Source organism: Falco biarmicus, chromosome 2 (genome assembly GCF_023638135.1).
Source record: "Falco biarmicus isolate bFalBia1 chromosome 2, bFalBia1.pri, whole genome shotgun sequence".
NCBI lineage: Eukaryota > Metazoa > Chordata > Aves > Falconiformes > Falconidae > Falco > Falco biarmicus.
The window spans coordinates 18,385,615-18,403,662 of NC_079289.1; the positions used below are offsets into that span (position 1 = coordinate 18,385,615).

The 18,048-nt window shown below is 34.7% G+C and overlaps 1 protein-coding gene across 6 annotated transcripts in view; it reads left to right on the forward strand.

The window, feature by feature from the left end:
- Positions 1–18,048, forward strand: part of ATM (ATM serine/threonine kinase) — an 80,094-nt gene that overhangs the window by 26,069 nt on the left and 35,977 nt on the right. For all 6 annotated transcript variants that reach the window (XM_056328550.1, XM_056328551.1, XM_056328552.1 and 3 more), the window contains 14 exons: positions 1,776–1,896; positions 3,149–3,325; positions 4,080–4,249; positions 4,556–4,802; positions 5,399–5,517; positions 6,827–6,953; positions 8,169–8,368; positions 10,296–10,470; positions 12,391–12,555; positions 12,827–12,959; positions 14,979–15,074; positions 16,475–16,646; positions 17,062–17,203; positions 17,838–18,014. In XM_056328550.1, coding sequence (XP_056184525.1) covers positions 1,776–1,896; positions 3,149–3,325; positions 4,080–4,249; positions 4,556–4,802; positions 5,399–5,517; positions 6,827–6,953; positions 8,169–8,368; positions 10,296–10,470; positions 12,391–12,555; positions 12,827–12,959; positions 14,979–15,074; positions 16,475–16,646; positions 17,062–17,203; positions 17,838–18,014 — 2,221 coding nt within the window. The remainder of the gene's footprint in view (positions 1–1,775; positions 1,897–3,148; positions 3,326–4,079; positions 4,250–4,555; positions 4,803–5,398; positions 5,518–6,826; positions 6,954–8,168; positions 8,369–10,295; positions 10,471–12,390; positions 12,556–12,826; positions 12,960–14,978; positions 15,075–16,474; positions 16,647–17,061; positions 17,204–17,837; positions 18,015–18,048) is intronic.

Genomic DNA, 18,048 nt, shown 5'->3' on the forward strand with positions numbered 1-18,048 from the left:
GCTACTGTACAGCTGCTGCTTTCAGTACTTCTGGGGCTTTAATCTTAACAGAAGATAAAAACCTACCAAGTTACTTTGGTTAAGGTGTTCAGACTTTGTCTACATTTTAAGTATTCTGTGATGAGAGAGATATCTGTATCTATATATAGAGAGATAAGCAATATATATTAAAAAACCCTATATGTGATAGCAAATTTTGCACTAAATTTATTATGCAAAACTTGAATAGGAAATAGTTGTTTACCCTCTAGAAATAGGTTAGGTATAATGTGTAGCATAAGAACTTTTTCAATGGATCTTGTGTTTTGAATACTGTGTATAGTTCTTTCTCCATGCATCAAAAAGATGTAATTGAAGTGGAATAGGAGTAGAGGAGGGGTGTTCAAAAGTATGAAACAATTTACACACAGCTATTGGTTGCATAAACTGGAGCCCTTCAGCACAAAAAGTGTTGAATTGCAGGAGGTATAACATAACTCTAGAAAATCTGGTGTGGAACTAAGTGATGATTGGCAGTCTTTTCTTTTTTAAAGACTAGGCAACATCAGGTGAAGCTAACGGGTTCAAAATTCTGATAAAATAGGGTTTGCTTTTTCATAGAACATTCAGTTATCTTGAGTGTTACCCTACTATCTTCAACTGTCTGGATGTTTTCAGGGGTTCAAGAAGCAACAAATTCGTGGAAGAGGAAATCATTGAAGGATACTAAGTACAGTCACCACTTCTAACTCATGATCTGCCTAGGTCACCAGTAGTCAATTGTTAGATTCAAAGAATTATTATGAATACAAGGCAAGCATATGGTGATCTTAGGTGTCTGCTAATAGTCACTTAGAAGTAGCTAGAGTAACATTTGGTCCAATCCACTGTGGTGCTCCCATTTTTATTACAAAGAGCAAAGTGGGTTGGGCCTTTATCTACAAAAAATAAATTCTTTGAGAAACTCTTTTTACATATAATTTGTTCAAGAAATGTATTCCCAAAATGATTTCCAGATATAATTATGCAAATAGTGATATTTTTAGGACAACAACAAAGACTGAGAATCTCATTAAAATTAAGATGCTTATGGCACTAGAATATTTCCATCCTTCACCCTTTATAGGACATGGTATATCTTCCCTATATCATGGTGGATGGTAAGAATGGCTTTTTGTCCGTTCTTCTGGATTCATTTTAGCGATTGATTTGGGTCGTCATGTTGTAACACTTTTCTTAGCAAGTAAGATTCGTCCTGATGGGGTTAGGTAGCAAATTTTGATAAGGTGTGTAGTCCAGTTGTAACTATTGATAGGTTGTAACAGGGGCTGAGTAGTTAAAAGTTGCATCCCATAATTTTGGTAAAATTACAAATACAAATATTAGGGTGATAATGTAACCTCACAGTGGTATTGTCTGCAAGTGTAAAATCACAAAGGGTTCTCATACAGACACATCCATTCCCAGCATATATAAGCACAATTTCAGGGGTTTCATCATAGTGTATTTCAAAATGAGAGAGATTTTGTTCAGTGTCAAGACAAATGTCTTTGGCCTTAATGGTATTACTTTCACAAATAAACGCTTGTTGTTCCCATACAACAGATGCATTAACATCAACAGTTTTGGGGGGGTGACATGAACTACCACAAGAGGAAAGAAAGACTGCTGTACAAGAAAATTAAGAAGAAAATAATGACATTCAGAAAAACCAGAATCTTATTTGATATGCACAATATGCAGTAATTCTGTACCTTAAATGTTATGCTAATAATTATCGTTCTTTTTTTTTGAAGTTTGTTTCAAGATGTGAAACAGAGAGATTCTTCTGGAATGTCAGAACCTCTTCCCTTGAAGCTCCAGCAAAAGGCTTTTGAGAATGTGTATCTCAGAGTTCAGGAAGGAATGAGAAATCTGGTACCAACATCTAGTCATTGTTTTGCCTAGTTTTCATCTTATGACTAAGATGTCTTTTAAAATGATCGTGTTTAGTTTTCAGAGAACATTAATTCTTCTGGGCTTCTGATAATATGCGGTGATGAAACAAGGTGATAGTCAGAAACATCCTTACACATCCAGTTACTGTTTTGTCCACATTAGAAGTTTGTAAACTTTTTCACTGTAGTTCCAGACCACTCTTCTATATCATACTTGTTGTTGTGGGTTTCCATACTGTGATACCTAAGAATCAAAGAAAAATGGAGCCTCAGTATTCTAGACAACATATAAATAGTGAATAAGAGGCAATGTAATTTCAGATTATGTGTTTATTTAAATTTCAGCAAGATCAGGTTTCCAGTGGTATTAGAGCAGTGGTTTTCACAAAACCAAAATTTGCTTAAAAAATAACTATTCAGAAGAAACTTAAAGTGAAGGAAAAGTTTTACTTCAGTGCAGTGACTGGAAATGCAATGATGTATATTGCCATGGAACTTCTTTAACTTAATTTTTCTGTCAGTGTCTTTCACTTTTCCTCCTTCCTTGCTACCACATGAAGTCATCTACATCATCTACATTTTCCACTTTTTTTCTGTCATGCTGTCATCTGTCGGCATGTCATCTATTTTCTCTCTGTTCCCTCTCCCTGCAGTCTTGTGGCTTGGGTTTGCTGCTGAGGCCTCATCTCTGTCATCTTACTGCATCTCTCTGTACTGTCACCTCCAGCTCTTTGTTGTCTTGTCTCATTTCTCTGTTGCCTTGGCTTCCTGTTCTGTCACCGCAGCCTGATGTTGTCTGTTAGCTTCTGACCTTTCATTGCAGTTTCTTGCTACTTTTATCCAAGATTCATCACTTGTCAATGCCATGCTTTAATAGGGGAAGAACTGCATTTGAATTGCATGACAGTTCTTTCCTATATGCGTCAGGGAGGAGCAAAAAGCAGGCTTGTCAATGCTTCCATCATTTCTCTGTTAAGTGCATTGCCTTTTTTTAAACTGCTGATACTATAACATGAACCTGTGGTGTATGAGGTATTGCTGTGTGTGCTGGCATGCTGAGGCAGTAAGGAGTGAGCAGACAGCTGGAAGAAGTAATTTTTAAGCAACCAAAGCAAAATTTTCAGCAGTATTTATGACAATGCCCTTAATTTTAATTATTTATGCTCATTTATTAGTTAGCAGATTGCTTTAACAGAATATTTGTATGAGGAGTTCATTATTTCTTACTGAAGGTCAACGGTGATGCAAGTCCTGAAGATCTTTTGGACAGACAGTGTAATGGAAAAGCAGTTCTGCTGACGCTTATAACCATGGTTCTGTGTTGCAGTCCCATCTGTGAAAAGCAAGCTTTGTTTGCCATTTGCCAGTCTGTGAAAGAGAATGGCTTAGAACCTCACCTTGTGAAAAAGGCAAGTATAAAATTCCATTTTATATTTAGGTTATAAATTAGAATTAGGTTAAAATTGGAACAGTACAAAAGGCTTTTGTCATTATTGAAATTTGTTAAATTTTGTAAAAGTGTGACTAATGTGGCACTTCGATACCTGAATGAATTTGTATTTATATTTAACAACTTCCCTAGAAATGACATCATAAAAGGCAGTTTTAATGGTAAAGCTTGTATGTTAAAAGCACAGATTTGAAATACAAATAAATTTTTGACATTAAAGATTGCAGATCTCAATTAAAAAACCCTTTCTACTCAGTGGAAATAATAAGAGTTTTCCAATGTGGAAAATATGTAAACTAAGTAGTGGAGGATGGTATGTATCTTGTAGACTTTTATGTTGAAGTTCACAAGGGTGTACTGCAATAATTGCTGTTAATACTGCAGCCTTGAATGCCAGTCATTTTTTTAGTGTGCAAGTTCTTTCCTTTTTATCTGTTCTGATTGTTGCCTCTTGTTTTTACACAGTCTCCACCCAGCAAAATGTGTATTGGCTGTCCTTTCTTTGCTTACCCCTCATATGGGGTAGTTTTAGTTCCTTGATTGCAGTCTTTCGAGATAATGGCAATTAAAAAATTGCTTATGCTAAATAGGAGCTGAGTTATATGAATATTGTTTAAAAGGCTGAGGGGTGGGGACATGGAGGTGTAGTACTGTCACTTTGCCATAGTATCATGTAATCTGCATGCTATTTCTACATCTTATTTCATGTACAGGTTTTGAAAAAAGTGTCTGATGTTTTTGGCTATAAAAGTATAGAAGATTTCATGACATCACATTTAGACTATTTGGTGATGGAGTGGCTGAAAATAAAGGACAGTGGATATAGCCTGTCTGCTTTTCCTTATGTTCTTTTGAACTATACTAGCCTTGAGGAATTCTATGGGTAAGTTTGCTGTATGAAAGCAATTTATTTAGGTTTATTTACAATTACGACACAGGTTTTCAAATTTCTAAATGTAGTTATGCATCAGGATTTTGTTGTAAGATAATATATTGACAGCTTGTAAAAATGTGTTCCAGGTATCTTGTCTGTTACATTTATGATGGTGAGATGTTTTTGTATACAGTAGCTAAAAAATAATTGCAAGTTTAGTTAAACAGTAGAGGAGTGATATTTGGTATATTATGCTTGAGATTTTTTAAAAAATCCAATTCAAGGACATTCTGGAAATGTATTTACTATGTGTAGGTCTTGTTACAAAGTTTTGGTTCCACACCTGGTGATAAGAAGTCAATTTGAAGATGTGAAATCACTTGCCAACAAGATTGAAAAAGACTGGAGGCAGGTTCTAGCAGACTGTTTTCCAAAGATACTTGTGAATATCCTCCCATATTTTGCCTATCAAAGCCATGGAAAGGGTGAAGTAGCAGAGCAAAGAGATGTGGCTTCTGAAGTCTACGACATGCTTAAGGATGAAAACTGCTTAGGAAAACAGGTATCGGTTTTAAATCTGTAAATTGAGTTCTATGGCATTTAACAGACCTGGAAGAAACTTTTATATACTCTGTAAAAATGTAAATAGTTTAAGTTTATAGATACAAAATAATTATTTTAATAAAGCCAAACAAGCTAAATTTTTATCCCAAGGTTTTCAGGTATTCAATAGAAACTTTCAGGCAGACAGTTGACTTGAACTATAGCTTTTTTCAGAATGTAATAAAAAATTTTTTTACCATTCAATATACAGCCTGAGTTCCCTGTCATATGTCTAAGTCAGTCATGTTTTCCTCAGTGTTTTGTTAATGCTTTATGAGGAGCCATCTTCTCCAAAAGGCAGTCTGTATTCAGAACTAGTAGTAAAATTAAACAATTTTTTTTTCCTAGGTACTGAGGAAAGTAGATTGTTCTACTGTGACTGCCATAGATAAAACTTAACCAGGCTTAATGTCTGAATGAATTGTATGTCACGGATAACTGAACAAAGAGAGAATCCAGACAGGAAGAAATGGGTTTTCTCATAAGGAAAAGAAATGCTGAATTACTTATGTAAAATATTTTTTTCTTATTAAAACACTATTTCTCTTCTTCTAGCAAATTGACAATCTATCTCATAATAACTTACCAGAGATTGTGGTTGAACTGTTGATGACCTTACATGAACCATCTGATACCATGGTAGAAGAAGAAGCTCATCTAAATAAATATATAAGGTACGTATTTGTAGATATTCTTAATGTTGAGTGCGTTTGTGTAACATTGTGCATTAAAACATACTCCTCAGGCATAAGAAGAGGTGGCCTTGAAATTGAAAATCCAAGGATTTTATTGTCATTAGTAATGATGTATCATAGGCGTGCTTTCTCAGTTATTCCCCAGTATCAGTAAGGAGAACCTCTGTAACGCTTCAGTGAATGAAAGAATGAATGGGTGGGCAAGAGCATGTCTTTGTGTGTTGGTGAGCTGTACTATGGCAATGCCAATTGGAATTAGTTCACATTTGGATGGACTGAGTAAAATTGGTCAGGTTTTAATGTCTAAATTAAAGTGATTGTTTTAAAGATCTTTAAATATTTAGAAGTCATTGAGAAGTGAATTGCACCGTTTCTTAGCAGTTCTTGTAGTGGCAGCTCCTGCCTTTGGTAAGGGGATTGCTTAAGCAATGCCAAATAAACAAATTCCTAACTAATAGAAATATTCTAGCCCCATAAATATCTTAATTTTTATGAGATTTTCAGTCTTTGTTGTTGTCCTAAAAAAAATACTCTTTGCATAATTAGATCTGGAAATAATTCTTCCAGATTTTTGTGCTTAGACGCGGACTATTTGGAAAAACATTACACTTTCCAAAGTTATTGAAGAAGGTATTTTTATTGTAGAAATACAAAGTTGAAAGAAACCAAAGCATTTTTATGAAAATCTGCCAAAAGTTAAATGGCTGAGGATTTCAGAACTTGAAAGAAATTTGTTTCAGCAAGTTTATTAACAAACTGTGGTGTCTGCTTGTAATGAAGGCTTTTCTTTCTAAGAAAGGAATGGTAAGAATAAGAGTGATGAAACTTAGATTTTGCTGTTTTATTACTATCGTGATACATTTCTTTTCTTTTTGAGGTCACAGAAAAGTTGGCTACCCTTTTTTTATAATCGGAAGAGTCATGATTACTTTTTTCTCAACCAAGTTTTCCCCACAATTACAAAATGCAGAAGCTTTACCCATGGCTTGCAATTAGGTTTTCCTGTGTGTTAGTTGAGACAAACGTGTGTGTTTTTAGCAATATGGCCTTTCAAAAAATAATAAAAGAATGTTACGAAAGTACAACTTAGAGAACTGCCATAGAGGGACAACAGACAGTTAAAAGTAAGATTAACGTCATGCCACTGGATGATTTTGCTCCTTCTTACTTACTGAAAGGAGAAGAGATTTCCTAGGAGTTATGTGTTTATTCAGTGAGATTAATTTTAGTTAATAGAGGGGGTTTGATTTTGGGAGGAAAAAACCCAATCTCTTTTTTATTCATTTAGAGAACTGGATCCTGCTCCTAATCCTCCTTATTTTCCTTCTTATGTGATTAAGGCAACGTTGGACTATATTAGCAACTGTCATAAAAGCAAATTAAAAAGTATTGTAGCAGTTCTTTCTAAAAGCCCTGTAAGTATGTAATGATGATTTTATTTTTTTGTAGACTATAATATTTACATTTCTATTAGGGGTACGTTTTGGTTTAATTGGACATTTTTGTCATGTATATATGAGGAAAAAATACAACCTTAGAAACCTTTCTGTTCTTTTGTTTGCCTGCTGAAATTAAAGAAGTCCTAAGTTCAGGGACACAGTAACCTTGCAAAAATTACATGTTTGAACTATTACATGCAAATAACATGTATGAAATAAGATAAGTAGAAAGGATTATTTTAAAGGTTGGGGGAATTTGTATGTACCAGACAGAATTTAGATGCAATTTATTTCTTCGGCATATGTCTAAAGAACATTCTGAAATAATCACTTTTGGACAATTTTATCTAAATACTCTCTACAGTTAAGATACCAAAGTTTCCTTCCCTTACTGACAGTGTGGAATTTTATATTCTGTGATACTTTTAGACATTTTGTTTTCAGTTGTTAAAGGCAAATAAGAAAGCATATAAAAATATGCAGCCCTTGCAATAAATCATAAACATATTGCTATCTTGTAGCATTGTTTCTTAGAAACTTACCTTTTCAAAGGTTATGCTACTTTATTGCATATATTGTCAACAACTTACTTTGCCTATCCATAAACAATTGAAAAATAAGAGAAAAACTTTCTTCTGGATGATGTTTGTCTAAATCTTTTGAGTGTAAAAGTTAATATTGCCAGCCTGTGGAGTAAATTCCTTAAAATGTAATACAACCTGCCTAGAACTTTAAGATAGTTACTTTTTTTTTTTGAAGTTTACAGTTCTAACAGTTACAATCTGTATTGATACATTATATTAAATAATGCCTTTTGTATGTATGAACATTGTGTTTGAAAGGATATAGCTTGAAGCGCTGATATTTTAATGGCTTTTATTTGATGTTTCTCCTGTTGGTGAAAACTGCCACAAATGTTTGCTTTCCTGAAAAATGTATGTAACCTTTCTCATGTGGGTGGGAAAAAAAAAAGAAAATTAGGAGGTATGTGGCTTGTAATCCTGCTTGGAGAATTGGTTTCTATGTAGGTCTTTTGTTTGTTTAGAGTAGTAAAAATAATAAAGGGGTTTTTTTGTCTATGTCCTTTGAAAACAAAAATATATGTCTATCACTTAAGTTTTTTCTTGATATAAAGTATATCTGTATTGGCATTATAAATTTTGGGTTTACTCATAGTTTATTCATTTTTAGGATTCATTCCAGAAAATCCTTCTAGCCCTTTGTAAGCGTGCATCAGGTACAAACAACATTTACAAGAAACACAGAGTTCTTATAATTTATCACTTGTTTGTTGGTCTGTTACTTAAAGAGATAAAAGATGGTTTAGGAGGAGCATGGGCTTTTGTCCTCCGAGATGTGATTTACACCCTGATTCACCACATCAATAGAAGGTAAAGATGGCAATTATCTCTTCATCTTTCTGTCTGTGCTTCCTTGTTCTTGTAACCTTACATTTCAGTATCACTAGATGTTAATTCATTTGTAGAAAGAATTGAAATTTGCTGAAGGAAAAAAATAAATAGCCTTTCTTTGATAATTTCAGAATTTAAATTTAGAACGCTGACTGAAATATGGAATGTTTTGAGCTGTCCCTTGTGTTTAAATGTGTTCTTGTATTCTGCTATACTGCAGAATTTTCTCTATATAATAGGCTATCAAATTGTAGAAATAAGAAATTTTGGGAGATTTTGATGCCAGAAAGGGTGTTTAGGAATTTAAGGATATGAGAGAAAAATTGAAATTGTGGAGTTAAGTGCAAATTAAGTACGTGTCTAATAAAATGTGTTTATTGTGTTAATAGAGAGTATTAATGTTCACATTCTCAACAATAAGGGGCTTAGAAAAATGAGTGAGAATCCGTACATGTCATCTTAGCTGTCTTCCGTTTGAAAATCTGGTACTTCATCGGGCTTAGGATTTAAATAGAGATTCTTGTCTTTCAATCAAGTTTAGAGATACATTCTTACCTGAGGTTTAGCTTTGGGTTTCCAAGACAGTTATTCACCTAAATGTCACTGAGTTTACATGCAAGTTGACAGCTTTCCTTGTTGAAAGTATTTAATACCCTGAAATATCGGAGAGGTGTGGATTCTATGGTAAATACTGTTACTATGAGACTTATTATTGTGATCAACACCGAATGGGGGCAGGGGCAGCTGATGCACTGGAGAGCGATATTGCCATTCAGAGGGACCTCATCTAGTTGTAGGCGTGAGACAAACCGGTACCTTGTGAAGATGAACAAATCCTGAGTCTTTCACTTTGGCTGGAATAACCCCATGCATGAGTACAGGCTTGGGAGCTGACTGGCTAGAAAGTAGCTTTGTAGAGGAGGACCCAGGAGTTTTGGAGGACAGCTGGGTGAGTCAGTAGTGTGCATTTCATCACTGAAGGCTGACTCTACTGAAGTGTGCTGGCAAGAATGTAGCCAGCAAGTTGAGGGAAGCAGTCATTCCCCTCCAAGCTGCAGTAAGACCACTGTGTCCAGTGTGGGGCCGCTCCAGACAGGACATGAGAGATAATGACAAACTGGAATGGTTTGAGTGGAAGACCCCCAAGGGGTAAGAGGAGTTGATCTGTTTTCTGTTCTCCAGTTTCTGGAGGGGCAGATAGCTTGTTGAGACAGTAGAGCAAGATTGTTCCTAGAAGTCCACAGTGAAAGGACAAGAGGTAGCACCTGCCAAGTTGCAACATGGGAAATTCTGGTGAGACATAAAGGAGAATAGTTTTGCAGTGAGAGTAGTCAAATACTGGAGCAGGTTGCTCAGGGAGGCTATTGATTCTCCATCCAAGGAATGTGTCATAATTCAGCTCTAGAAAACCCTGATAATCTGATCTGACTTTGAAGCTGACCTTGCTGCAGGCAGGAAGTTGGACTAGATAATCCTTAGGTGTCCTTTGTAACCTGAATCTTTTTTATTATTATTTAAGGCTGTGTGTGAGAGAGGAGCATTCAGAGAGCGTGTTTTCCATGGATGTTGAGAGCATGTTCTGTTTCCATCAACATTGTTCTGTCAAATAATAATCTAAAAGCCTTTTTGGATTGGGTTTGGATTTTTTTTCCATTTTGGAATATATTTTTCTTTAAGTTTTTTACTCAGTTTTTTAAAGTTATGTATGTGTTTTAGTTTTCCTGTCTCCTGAGCGAAATCCTTCAAGCTGATTGAGTCGATAAATTTTAAAGTTTAGAATCAGTTCCTTCAATGAAGTTTATTTCTGTTTCCCCTTTTCCTCTGTTTCCTGTTGTATAATAGGTTAATACTTGAGACAATGACAATTTGTATTTCTTTAATTTCACTTTTTTGTTTCCTGTGACAGACCTGTTGTTATCAGAGATATATCTATGCGCAGCTTTTCACTCTGTTGTGATCTTCTTCATCATGTTTGCCACACAGCAGTTACGTGTTGCAATGATGCTCTAGAGAGCCACCTTCATGTTATTGTAGGAACTCTAATACCTCTTGCCATGGACCAATCTGAGATTCAGGAACAAGTAGGTGGTTTTGAGTTGCTGCTTATTCTTTACCCGTTAGCTTTTTAGTTCATGTTCACTGTCATTAAAGCTAAATTTGTACTTGTGTTCAGTTTTAATTCCTTTTTTCTATGCTTTGTAGATTTATATAAAAATACATTATTTGGGATGTAACACTGTATCTTTACTTTTTTTTTAAATTAAAGCGTCTTTACTTTTGATACTTCTGTTTTGACAAATACGTCATTCTGTATTCAATTCTTACGGCTTTGATCAGTGATTTAGATGTATTTGTATCATAATTGCTGAGATTACTGTATCATTTACTTTGTAATTGTCTATTTACATTGTCTATAAAAAAAATCAGATTTCTTAAAGAGATTTAATGCTGTTGTAATGTCATTTACCTCTGCTTTGAATTTGTGCACCTTCTTTAGCCAAATCTGAAAGAGGTTTAAAGTGTTCAGGGTAAGTTTCAGAAAAATCATTGCCTTAGTAGAGTAGAAACACCAAATCAGTGGTACCACTAAGGAAAAAGACAGAGAAAACATAGGCATTGTTAAACTGCTGGTAATGGCAAGCTAATTGGTACAAGCACATCAAGTAGCCGAGCAGTTACCTACAAAGCTCTGTGGGTGATTTCACAGGAAATATGATGAAGACCTTTGGAAGAGGAAGGTATCTAGAGGACAAAGAGGAAATAACGTACAAAGAACAGATTTTGGTAGTTCAGCTATTTGTTTAAGAAATTATCTTAAAAAATAAATGCAGCCCATAGGCCTTAAAAGGTAAACGAAGCGCTTTGTTGCGTGACAAGCCTTGTTTTTCTTCTGGTGATTAATGTGTGCATTCTGCTGGGGGTGGAAATAAGATTCAGAGTCTTGCAATTAGTAGCTGAAAGTGGGAAGATTATGCCTGTTACACTGCAGTCCTTATCGTTGCCTCCTGGCTTAATCTGATCCCATGGTACCATATGCACCTTTGTGGTTGCAGTGTAGACCTACATTGTTCTCCTCTTGTACTTCCAGTTCAGCTGGAGGACTATGCTGATGCAGCTGAAAATAACCTGGCATTTGTTTTTCCCAGTTTAATGATCATGATCCTGTTTATAGTGTGTCTGTACAAACAATTGTACATGCACAACTGCAAAGGCAACATGTCAGGGTATCCCTGGGCAAAAATTCCTCTATACTGGAACTAATACCAAATATGAAACCTTCTCATATACTCATGCAAGGAGGTCCTTCCTCTAGTGATCACTGTTCAGTTTCTTCTCATATCTTTCTTCTAGCATTGAGTGAGGCTAGTTAGTAATTTTTAGGTCAATACAAGTGTTTAAATAAAAACCTCATCATTTAGGTTGTAGACTCCTCAAAACTGACTGGATTGAATATCCAATTGCATTGATTTGTAAGTAAAGTATAAAAGCAGTGTTTTTACAAAGAAGGTATGGAGGCCTTTCAGCAAGCATTTATTCAAGTAGATCTGTTGTAAAACAAATTCTGCCAGAGTTCAGTGATTTAGGCAGCAAATTATCGTATTGAGGCATTTGTCTAGGTTTCAAATTACTAGCACTTTAGTTAATAAGAACAATAAAGTCCTAATAACATCAGAAGGACTGCTTGAGTGCAGTTTGTTTCTTAATCATTGCCAATATTGTAATAATTGTATTGGCCAGTATTTGAAATCAGCTTCATCACAAGACAGAATAAAACTGCAGGCTGTGATAATAAAAGTTTTGGTGTCTGTTTGGGAGGGAGAGTAACAGAAGAGCCTCACCATTTTAGAATATATCTGTGATTTCCCCAAGCCTCTAAATATTTTATAGTTTTAATAATTTTATCTTATAATTTTCTAATAGATTTGTCAGTTTAATGGAACTTGGAGAAACACAAACTTTATATTCTCTGTCTTCATTTTTAATTTATGTTTTATATTCAGGTCCTAGGCTTGTTGAAGTATCTGGTGATAGATAATAAGAATAATCAAAGTCTGTACCAAGCAATCAAATGCTTAGATCCTTTTCCTGAATATCCTGCTTTTAAAGATTTGCGAGCAACTCAACAGAAAATAAAATATGGTAAAGGACCATATTCTCTTTTGGAGGTAATTACATTTTAAAACTTAACTCGTGTCATAGTTTTTGTAATGCATACTTTCAAAAGAAAAACAGTTTTCTAGCTATAGAAACAGTTGAGGATTTAAATTAGACATGTGGATTCCTTTTATTGCCAGTTTCAGACACTGAGATATTTGTAGGTCTCCTTTCTTATTTTGCATCTATTAATACCACGTTGTGGACGGCTGAAAGCCACTTCTTTACTTGAAGCCTTTATTTGTATGCTGTACCTGATTAATACAAAATGTTGTTTTGCAGGAAATTACTCACTTTCTCTCAGTTGGTGTTTGTGATTCACTACCCTTAACACGACTTGAAGGACTGTATGATTTACGCAAACAGTTGGGACAATATAAAGATCAGATGAAGGATCTCCTGAAAAATTTCCAAGGTACTGACATCTGATTATGTATTTTATTTCTTTTATATCGGTTTTAGGTGTGTAGTAATGTAACCCTATTCTAATTTGACACTGAATGTTTATTTTGTGTCTCAGATTCTATATGTTTAAGAATGTAACCTTATTATAATTTCACATGCAGAGTAGGATTGCATTTATTATTCATGCAGAATCCGAAGTATCTTTAGCAGAGTGTATTATAAATATTGTATGAGGTGTTTCATGGCAGAGGTGGTAAATTGCCTTTCCAGCTTTTTGCATGGGGTCCTTATGATTGTGAATGACCAGGATAATGTGTAATATGAGTGTATTGCTTTATGGCTGCTTAATGAGTTTTCTTGTATATGAATGTCCCTACTCATGTAAACGTATGAAGCCAGATTTTATTAAAGGCATAGTATGTAGAAAGTGAAGCTCAAAGAAGTTTTAAAATGGAAAATGGTAGGATTTAGTTCAGTTGAACCTTGCCACATCCCAGCATTGTGTTTCAGCCCTCTGTCCAGACCCCGTTCCTTCCTGTTTTGGTTTTCAGATGCTTGTGCCAGACCATTTCACTTTTCTCCTCTACATCAAGTCTTCATCAGCTTGTGTGCGTGACGGGAAGATAAAAAGAGTTGATGTAGTTCATTGTAAATAAGTGCAAAGTAAAATTTGGGGAAGAACAGTAGTCTGTTATAAGGCTGTGGTGTAAGTGCATCATGTCGCCACATCTTGAATATAATTTACAATTTTAGTCTCAAAATTCTACTTGAAAAGAGAGTTAGTATGGACCAACTTTCATCAGAGGAGAGCCTTGTGAGCTTAGAAAAGAGGCTGAACTGGTGAATGGTATGATGAAACTGAGTAGGGAGTACTTAGCACTTCTGTACAGTAGAAGAACAGCTTAAATTATCTGGCAGCAGTTATACAAGAAAAACCAAGTATTTTTTTCCAACAAAATACATACAGCAGAGAACTTACGGGCAGTTGTTGTGGAGATAGAAGTGTAATGGACCTTAAAAGGAGTTAGGCATATCTCGTAGAGATTATTAGGTGTGAGGATCTGCTCAGAAATCCCCAATCTGCTGACTGGCAAAACCTGAGAAGAAATACTCTTGTTCTGTTGGAGGTGTGCTAGCAGGCTTGATGGGCCTCTTGCCTTATACTAGAAGTCTGTTAAGCACTTACAAATAAGTTATTGTTACTATTTTAGGTGTTAAAAAGAAGTACAGTAAAAACCCAGTTATTGATAAAGGCTATAAAACTGTGTGCTGAAAGATAAAATTTAAGAAATAAGTACAGCTGTTCGGCCACATTTGTATTCATCTTTATGAAAATGTCAACAAGCATAAATCCTGATTCCAGGTTTCCATTCCAATCAACAGGGCAGCAGGATATTTTTAAAGAAAATACTGTTTTACTTTTTTTGTATTACACAAATTATCATGTTTTTTCCTAGACTTTGTTCCTGGAAACAGTAAAACCATTTTGTTTGGAATGTTCATTTTAAAAAAAGACCTTAGGCAGGCAGCAAAAAAACATCTTGAGAGTTTATAATTGGGAAAAGTTAATTAGGCAATTGAAAGCTAGTAAAATTGTGTGAAATTCCTGGCAGAAAACCTTATTTTGGGATATTCCTTGGATTCTGATTTAGAACAGAATGATGGTATTAGCTTAAGTGCTGTCAGTGGAGTCACATAGTATGGCTTCACATTTTCAGATAATGTTCTTACACTAACTTATGCTATTAATTAGCATTTCTACATCAAAACACTGAAAATAATAGCATTTGTGTAACTAATTTGGGGAATTCTTTGGCTTAATCAAAGGCATAGAAATTTTTTCAATACATGACAAATAAGAAAAATGAATAATTTTTTGGTACTGTTTAATACCAGCTTGCTTCAGCATTAATAATGCCTGTTGACATTTGTAGATAAAAGATACTAAAGCAGTGTTTTCTTCTAATGTGTTCACATTACAAATACACAATAACATTTTGGGTGTTTTTTTTTAATTTCTGAATGATAGAAAAGCCGGAAGATTCTGTAGTAGTGAAACTGGTGGTGAGCTTATTGCAGCTGTCCAAGATGTCAGTTAACCATACAGGTGAAAAAGCAGTGCTGGGTAAGTTAATTAGTCCCACAGGCATCCTAGGGCTGTCATTGCAAACCCCAGGTTGAAACTGTGGCCGTTCTCAATGTTACTTCTCACTGCTATTTTGCATGTGCTGTCAGAGGTAGCCATCAGGAATGTTAAAATGGGTGATATGTCTTCTTTTCAGACACTGTATTTTACAGCTTTGACTGATAACTTAAATTGTCATCGGTTTAGACCCTGGTCTCTTCTATATTCAATAAAGAGTCGTCTGCTGTTATATGGGTCACTTTATTAACTTGAAAAATAATAAGAAAAATCGAAGAGAACTTACCTGACAGTTTTAAAGGCATGTCTTAGTGGAAATTAAAATAGTTGTTCTCCACCTTAAAGCCTCTTTTATATTGTTAAAATTATTCTCACCATTTACGTTGAGCACCTGATGAATGTTTGATCCAAAGCTAAAATCCAAATCCCCTCTTCCCCAAATGGGGATGAAGTTTACTGAAATTACATGTCTAAACTAGACAGAAACACAATCAATGAGAATATTTGCCTTAATATATTTTTTTGTCTAAAAGACTAATAACTGATAATTACAAATGCTGAGCAATTGAAGCTCACGTTGACTTCAGTATGATATGTTCTTCAGTATCTCTGCAAGCTGTAAGTTTCAGCCTTTTCTGCATTATGTTTCCTTAGATGATTTGTTAAATTCAGTTCAAAACACAACCTGTGTATCTTCAGTCTGTTCTTTATTTGCTCTGGTGGTTAAAACAATGTTGTAGAAAATGGAAACATTTTCAAGACATGTGCAGAGTATGATGGAAAGAGGAGGGAAGCAGGTTTTGTTTTCTTTCTGATGAACATTAACATGAACATTTAAAAAACCCTTTTTAAAAACTATCTTCAAGGTCAGTTTTGTTTTGGTTTTTCTTGTATGTAGTCATGTGCTTTTTATAAAATTTTGTCTGGAAAGCAAATGTGGAACACTGACATAATTTTATGTAAAATGTAGATTAATTTTTACGGAGTTTACTGTTTGTGTTCACAGCCTACTGTTTGTATTTATCATACCCTTAGGGTATGAAAATCAGTGTCTCAGTGGTAGTGATTTTGACCTTTTGCACTTATCTGTTTCTGACACAAGCAAAAATAAAATCCATATCTGATTTAAACTGCAAAATCCAGAGCCATAGGCACTCCTAGAAAATTGAGTTAGAAAGCGTATCACTAATGAGTCTTAAGCTGCAGAGCTTGTTTACATGTAATTTTAATCATAAAGTTCCTCAAGTAATATTTTTATAAATGTTTCAGCTTTTTACCCATAGTAATCTCAGTTCTAGAAGTAGTTTATATTAGTTGCAGCTTTTTTAGGGTGAGACCTTGTTTTAGTGTGAGTAAGACTATAAAATTACGTGCATTTGCAGAGGCTGTTGGAAGCTGCTTGGGAGAAATAGGTCCCATGGATTTCTCCACCATAGCTCTTCAGCGTGCTGAACATGCACTGGATTCTAAAGCAGTGGACTTACTTGAAGATAGAAAACTTCAGTGGGTCTTCATAATGTTATCTCAAATAAATATTGCTTTAACAGATAATTGGTGAGTATACTTACTTAATTTCTTTTGTTCAAAGCTTAATAGGATCCATTAAGTTGTATGTTGTTCAAATCACCTCAGAGCCACACTCTGAAAGTGTTACTAACACCGGTTAATGTCCAGCCATGTACTTGTTCAAGGCTCAGATGACTTACCCAGTCAAGCTTAGATGTTTCCCAGAAATTGTCTAGTTGGAGTTGAGCCAGAGGGTCTCTTCTGTGCTATAGAGGAGCAAATACTGAGGCTTTGCTTTGTAACAAAATATTCAATGGCATATCCTGGTCCAAAATTTTCTGATTTGATGCACATGTTGTTAGACTGTGGAATTTTTTTTTTGGTATGTTTATAAAGGTGATTTTGAAAATAAAGTATCTGAATTAAGTGAGTAATAATGATGTTGTATATATTATTCTTTCAGTATTGATGTTAGAGCTGCAGCTGTCTCCTGTTTGAAAAACATATTAGCCACCAAGTCTGGCAGTGAATTTTGGGAAGTTTATAAAAATAAAGCTGATCCCATGTTAATCTATTTACAGCCGTTCAGAATGTCTAGGAAAAAGGTACTTCTTCTGATATATCTAATTTGTATGGCTTATGGGGTAGAGAAAACATAAAAATACATATTAAAAAAAAAATTAATGTGAAAATATTTTTGAGATTGGCTTTGATGAATGCAGAATTTGGACTTTTCAGCATTCTGATTGCAAATGTGATTGCTTTCATACATCTGTTTCTTCTTTCCTTTCCAGCATTTATAGCTTCTTCAAATCAGAAATGACATTAGAAATCTGTGTACTTAACGTTATTAGACAGGGCCTTTTTGATTACATACTCAGTAAATTAATACATTCATCCTCGGGATTCCAGTATCATTTCATGCAAAAAAATAGTGGAAAATAGGTCAGAAAAGAAAGGTGCATAATCAACCATAGATCAGATATATCCTAATTGTCAAACTTTTGATTTGTAACCTAAACGTGATGTCTAATGTGGCCTTGTTAATGTTATCAGTAAAATTTTTTTTAATACTTTCAGGTTTCCTTGGAAAAAGTTACATTTCCATGAACAAAATTGATATTGTCAATCAATTAAAGCACAGTTAATATTTAATATGTTTTAATCTGCGCATATTGCAGTATGTTTTTTTAACTGTAGAATTTATTTATATTTGCAATATGTGTATTTTCCTTCCAGTTTTTTGTAGTACCTGCTAAAGATACGGAGGCTCCTTTAGACACTTTGGATGACACAAACCTGTGGATTCCTCTGGGCGAAAGTCATGAGACCTGGATCAAGCGCCTAACTAGTTCAATACTGGACAGTGGTGGTGTGCAAAATGAAGTTCTCCAGTTAATGAAGCCGCTATGTGAGGTGAGCTAAATTATATGTATGTATATATATGTAT